The sequence below is a fragment of the Belonocnema kinseyi genome, chromosome 6 (genome assembly GCF_010883055.1).
Source record: "Belonocnema kinseyi isolate 2016_QV_RU_SX_M_011 chromosome 6, B_treatae_v1, whole genome shotgun sequence".
Classification (NCBI taxonomy): domain Eukaryota; kingdom Metazoa; phylum Arthropoda; class Insecta; order Hymenoptera; family Cynipidae; genus Belonocnema; species Belonocnema kinseyi.
Genome location: NC_046662.1, coordinates 22,140,921 through 22,147,887, shown reverse-complemented (window position 1 = coordinate 22,147,887; position 6,967 = coordinate 22,140,921). Strand labels below are relative to the sequence as shown.

General features: G+C 27.5%; 1 protein-coding gene across 1 annotated transcript in view; it reads left to right on the top strand.

Moving 5' to 3' along the window:
• Positions 1-368: 368 nt before the first annotated feature.
• The window catches only part of LOC117175176 (protein lap1-like), a 47,946-nt gene continuing 41,347 nt past the window's right edge, over positions 369-6,967 (top strand). The window contains exons 1-2 of the mRNA XM_033364783.1: positions 369-857; positions 5,619-5,843. Coding sequence (XP_033220674.1) covers positions 5,688-5,843 — 156 coding nt within the window. The 5' untranslated portion in view covers positions 369-857; positions 5,619-5,687. The remainder of the gene's footprint in view (positions 858-5,618; positions 5,844-6,967) is intronic.

Below are 6,967 nucleotides of genomic sequence, written 5' to 3'. Positions count from 1 at the left end.
TTTTAAGTGGAATAAATTAAACTTTTCCTTCATTTTATGGATGAACTACATACTCTTTTTCATAAATTTATAATAAAGTTTCATTTATCCAATTTGAATTTTCGCAGAAATTTGACTAAAACCGCTAACGCTACCTAGCGGCTGGTAAACTCCACTGTTTCCAAACATTGGCAAACATTCTTTTACATTTCCCTCGTAGCGGTTATGTTTGGAATGGAATGTGTAGATTCGAACGGGATTGGATAATTTTTTTTAGAAACCAATAGAATCGCGGCGTCTTTCTGCACTATCTTCATCTCTCTCTGTTTATTTTTATAGTATAAACACATTGTCACGAATTTCAGAACAGCACATAGTAGCATAGAGAGATCCTTTTCGCGATTCGCTAGTGCTTCTCACACACCAATGAAAAGTTGATTTTTTTTCGTAAAATGGCGTGTGTCTCGCTCGAGGTCGTCACTCTCGTGTTCATCAATCGATATCAAATGTGACATTGTGACAGTAGTGGTTAGTGTGCTAATTATATCAACTCGGGAGAGACAATACCGCCGGGCTCCCGAAAACGAGTGATTTTTTTTTCAATTCTTTTGTCATCTTTTGTGTCAAGATGAAGATGACGCAGCCGGTCCTGTGAGATGGTGACGATTGTCAAGTTCATCGTCATCCTGGACCACGATGATTCCCAAGATAGGACTGACGCGACCGGCTAGGAGAAAATGAAGGAATAACAATCGATTTTACTATTTTGGGATTGGCAGTCATTTATTATACCCAAGTCGGACGTATATTAATTGTTTGTTATTCATTCATTCAATGACTTCAGGCGATCATCTTCGTCGGGTCACGGCCACACTTGGGTAAGATATTTTATTGTTCAATCATTTTCTTCTCGTTTTCACTCCAGTTTTCATTTCTTCATGTGAGTAAGGTGGAAGATCAGAATTGATAATTATATTTTATTGTTGCATTGATTCTGAATTTCACCATTGTTATTTTATATGACGTTTGTTTCTCATTCATCAGTTACTGTCTCTTTCTATTGTCGAATTTGCTAATTGTTTGTTTCTTTTATTTACTTTTTGAAAGTTCTACTTGAATTTCTAACCAATTGTATGCTCCTTATTTTTCTTAAAAGTGTGTTGGTTTTTAAAATGTATTTTTCACTAAAATTGTATAAATTCTTTTATGTGCATTTTTTAAATGTTATATGAGAACATTTTGTTGGAGATGTTATTTGAATAGTTGCAGATTTTTTAAACTGCGAGAATCAGGAAAATTTCGAAAAATGTCTAATCTTAGTCTCGTTTAACACCACATAAAATTAGTATTCACTCAATTTTTGAAATATTTAATTTTTAATAATAAACTTTAGATTTGGTTTAAACTTTGCGACAGATTTGGCTTTAAAAAAATATTATATAAACCGAATAATAAAATCGATCCGTAATGCGTCGGCTACTCTAAACGACCTTTAATCCAACTAATTTACATATTTCAAAGTCTCGTCCAGAGAACTTGATATGCAAAACAAACGAGATTCTAGATAGGGATACAAAAAAAAGTAAATGAGGTATCAGATCTTTAAATTTCATAATGCTGTGACTTTTCAATTACCAGATTTTAAAAAAATTAGAATCAGATTTTAAGGTAAATTAACCTTGATTAAAAATATAGATTAAGATTTAAAAAATTACAGAAAATACAGTCAAGTTTTAAATAAAAGAAAATAATATCTTCTTTTTTTTTAATTCATCTTTGATTTGAAAAATTCAATTTTTTACATTCATCATGCTTAGCTGAAAATTTAACTCTTTCATTTTTGTTAAAAATTATATATTTAATAGTTAAAAATTAATTTCTTTTGTGGAAAATTGAACTATTTTGTTGAAAAGAAATGAATTTTTTCTAATAAAAATAAGATGAACGTTAAACTAAAAGTGGAAGAGTTCAATTTTCAGTTAAAAAATACTTTTCAACCAGAAACGAATTTTCAAACAAATTAAATATTCAATGAAAGAAATTAATTTAAAACCTAGTAGTTAAATTTTAAAATAAGAAGAATAAACCAAGAAGTATGAGAACCATTGGTCTTTTCACATCTGCAGAATTATCCTATCAGAACTAGAATATGCATACAAACTCTAAAAAAATAAAAAAACTTAAATCCGAAACAGTTTAAAATATTTTGAAAATATGAAATGTGACTTTTTCCGTATAAAATTAATCTTTTTGCTTAATAATTCACCTTTTTTAGTTGAATATCTATGTATTTTGTTTCTTGAAAAGTCGTTATTTTTGGAGGAAATCGAATTTTTGTTTCTTGAAAATTCATCTTTTCGGTTGAAATTTCAATTATTTTTTTCAGAAAGGCATAAATTCACATAGTCACATTTGACTATTCTACTTCATGTTGAAATTTGAACTTTTTCAGTAGAAAATTGATCTTTTTTGTTTAAAAGTTAATCTGTTATTTTAGAAATGTCATCTTTTTTGGCTGAAAATGCGAGTGTTTCATTAAAAATTAATATATATATTGATTTAAGATGAAACTATCTGTTTGAAAAATCGTATTTTTTGTTAGAAATTTCATCTTCTTAGTTGAAAATTTAACTGTTTTGTTAAAAATACATAAATGTACAAACGTACATAAATTTAACTATTCTATTGTGAGTTCAAAATTTATTTTTTTAGTTGGAAATTTATCTATTTGACTGAAAATTCATGTATATTTTAAAAACTTGCCTTTTTTGGGTTAGAAAATAAATTATTTTGTTAGAAAATTCGTTTTTAGCTTCTAAATTAAAGAATTCTGTTGGAAATTAACATTTGTTGTTGTTAATAATTCATATTTTCCAGTTGAAAACTTAACTGTTTAGTAGGAGATTCTCTGTTGAAAATTCCTCATGTTGGTACAACAATTTTATATTGTATTCACACAAATAACTTAATAGAATATACTACCCTATTTTCGTGAAAAATCTCCTCATTTTATCTATTTGTACATATCTTGCAATATAATTTATCAAAGCCTTCTATTAAATATATTAATTAAATCCCTAAAAACTTGTACAATTAAGAAATTATTTATCCTTAAATAAAGTTACTTTTGTTAATGAAAAAATGTTTATTGTATTTTACATTTGAATAGTACTATTTTTACACATTTAGATATTTTCAAGGACCGAAAATCACATAATTTATAATAAACTCACGAAAGTGTGTGCATATTCCGAGTGGATTGTTTAAAAAAATCTAATACTTAAATGGCTCCGTACTATGAAAAATTGTACTTATCAGAACCATTGTTCGTTTTACATTCACGAAATTATGATTTTTAGAAGTAGGGTATGTAGTATATACATAAACACTTTTTATAAAAACTTGAAGTTAATACAATTTTAAAAATACTGCAAATTTGGGAACTGCAGACGTAGGTTGTTATCCAACATGAAATTGGAACAGTTAAAAAACTTTATATAATGACTTGAAAAGTAGTATCAGAAGGTGGACATGTTTTAATTTAAATGTACAAACTCAAAGTTTTATTTTTAACTAGATTATTTAGGATTTGCGTAAAACTTTAAAGCAAAAATCTTATTTAGCTGAACCTTTAAAAATTAATTTTTTTTTTGCAAATTTAAAATATTTCCGTAAAACTATTTGTAATTTTATTTTAATAGCATTAAAGAGGGTAGTTAACAATTGCATTACTAAGAATGGAATTGTTGAAATAGAAATTATTCTTGAATATGAGAGTGATTTTAAACCATATAAATATTGTTTATTTATCACATTTTCTTGTTATGTCCCGGAAGTTAGATCCGCAAACTTATTTTTTCTAAAAAATTTAAGTTGTGCTAAATTGTCCTAGACTTGTGCTCATTTGTGCCTTAAATAGTTTTTTGAAAAATCAAAACTTACGGGCACAATTTTTGAAAAACGTTTTTTTTTGCTAGATCCGCAACTTCTTACTAGAGTAAAAAAAAAAAGGTTGTGCCAGGCGGCTCGAAGTATACACAATTTTGTGCAAGAAATAAAAATTCCAAAAACCTAACCGTTTAAAAAAAAAACAAAAAACTGTATTATTTTTTGAAACTTCGAAAAACTAAAACTTGTGCTAGTTTGTACTCGATAAATGCAATATTTACTCTTTCTAACAAAAGTACGCGAGATCAACAGTTCTCATACGAAAACTCAAAATGTAAACCCAAACAACACGAAATGTGTAAAAATAGTCAAATTTCGAAAAAATGAAACTTATGCTTTTGGACATTTCGTGTTATTTGAGTTTACAATTTGAGTTTTCGTATGCGAACGGTTGATCTCGCGTAATTTTGTTAGTGGGAATAAAGACTGCATTTATCGAGCACAACTTATCAGAATTTTTATTTTTTCGAAATTTACTCATTTTTGGATCTTGTATGTTTTTTGGTTTTACATTTTGAGTTTTAATATGAGAACTGTTGATCTCATGTAATTTTGTTAGGGGAAATAAAGACAGCATTTGTCGAGACAGCTCAGCACAAGTTTCAATTTTTCGAAATTTGACTATTTTTGAAAATTTCGTGTTTTTTGAGTTTACATTTTGAGTTTTCGTAAGAGAACTGTTGATCTCACGTAATTTTGTTAGAGGAAATAAAGACAGCATTTGTCGAGAACAACTCAGCACAAGATTCATTTTTTCGAAATTCAGTTATTTTTGGATCTTTTATGTTTTTTGAGTTTTACATTCTGAGTTTTCGTATGAGAACTGTTGATCTCACGTAATTTTGTTAGAAGGAATAAAGACTGCATTTATCGAACACAAACCTGTACAAGTTTTAATTTTTCGCAATTTTAAAAATAATAAATTTTTTTTGTTTTTTTTTTGAAACGGTTAGGTTTTTGGAATTTTTATTTCTTGCACAAAATTGTGTATACTTCAAGCCGCGTAGCACAACCTTTCTTTTTACTCTAGTAAGAAGTTGCGGATCTAGCAAAAAAAAAAAACGTTTTTCAAAAATTGTGCCCGTAATTTTTGATTTTTCAAAAAACTATTTACGGCACAAATGAGCACAAGTCTAGCACAATTTAGCACAACTTAAATTTTTTAGAAAAAATAAGTTTGCGGATCTAACTTCCGGGACATTTTCTTGTCGAACTTTTATATATCGCCTTGAATGGATTTTCAACGACTTAAGTATATGTAACATTTATAAATATATTCTCTAATGGCATAAATCGTTAAAAAATCATTTCACCTATTTAAAGGTATAACATTTCTTATAAAAAGATTGCTTCTTCTTTTCTATTACAAATAAATTTTCAGCCTTTCCCCTATTTTTAGAGATATTTAAAAATAAATATCGCTTAATTTACACATTTCCTTTCTGATCATTCGAAAAACGGAATTAATCTTTTTGTTTTTTGTAAAGTAGTTTATGCCAAAATTATGTAAATAAAAAAAAATTCCATTGGAAATTTTCGTTTTTGATAACAATGTAAAGTTGTATAGAAAATTGCAGTTTTAAAGAGTGGAATATTGATTATTAACTAAATTACTGTATACAATTATTTTTAAGATTAAAAATATCTCTCCTTTTATCTCTGACTACTCACTATTTTGTTCTTGTTTACAGATGCAAAATAAATAAAATTATCTCTAACTTTCATGAGTAGGCTGACCAAAAATCAAAGTTGGATGTGAAATGGGTAGTGCTTGGTGGCAATGCACTGCATGCTTGAGAGCACAAGAAGAAGATATTTGCGAGTTGCAATTAAATCATTGCAATCTGTACGATGTACCACCCGATGTGTTCATCTACGAAAGAACATTAGAGATATTATATCTCGATGCCAATAGAGTGAGCAAACTTGCAATAATTCTAATTATTATTTATCATATAGTGTAAGATTTATTAATTTTGTCCAGATTCAACCTCCTATATTTCGGGAATTTTACCAATTTTAGAAGAAAAGTCTGTCAAAGTTCATTTTTGACCATTTTTAAAACGATTGAATTTTTATCTACTTTAATTATGATATCCTTCAGTTTATAATACGGAATTCGTATATATGTTACTCAACTAAATTTTGAAATTCAGATTTTTATTCTAAGCCTGCATTTTTAATTTAAAAAATTTAAAAACGCATTCTTGAAAGACTTAAACAATTGAAAATTAAAAGCGTTTGCAATTGCACAATTTTGATATAAAAATTTTTTATTTAATCAACTGTAAATATAATTTAATTAATTATTTTAAAAATTGAACTGTACTTGAAGTATCAAAAAATGAACAATAATTTATTTGTTAAGACGATTCTAAATCCGCTCAAATTTGAAGAATTTTCAGAGTTCAACGTTAGAAATTAAACTGGTTCAATTCAAAAGCCATAGTCATAAAAAAATGTAAATGATTTTAAATTGAGTTGTTTGAAATAGAAATCCTTGGATCGTTAAAATGTCAAGGAGCTTTTAAACATTGAGCGTTACGATTTGAATTGTTATATTTGAAAAATGATTAATTTGTAAGTGAAGTTGTTGAATTTTGATGTATAAATAAGAATTGAACAATTATTATTTGTAGAACAATTGGAGTGATTTCCAGAGTAATTTAGAGGATTTTGAAAAGATTAAAAATCAATATAAAATTGTATTTAATAATGTAAAAATTTAGATTTTCGCAAATTTTATACCAAAAAAAGTATAAGTTTTTAAGAATTGTGAAAGGATTTAACCCTTAAACGGCCAAAACGCCACTACCGGGACACCGCTTTTCAACGGCCAATAACTAAGACTATTCAACACTAGAAAAAATTGAGACACATATATTTTTATTGCTTAAGATCTCCTCTTTTCGACGGTGCCAATGAAATTCCTCAAAAGATTTATTTATTATCCCAAAATGCAGTTTAAACAAAAAAAAACGTGATTTTTCGTGCCTATTTTTTTTGTGAACCATTTTCCAAAGCTTTTCGAGTCTGTAAT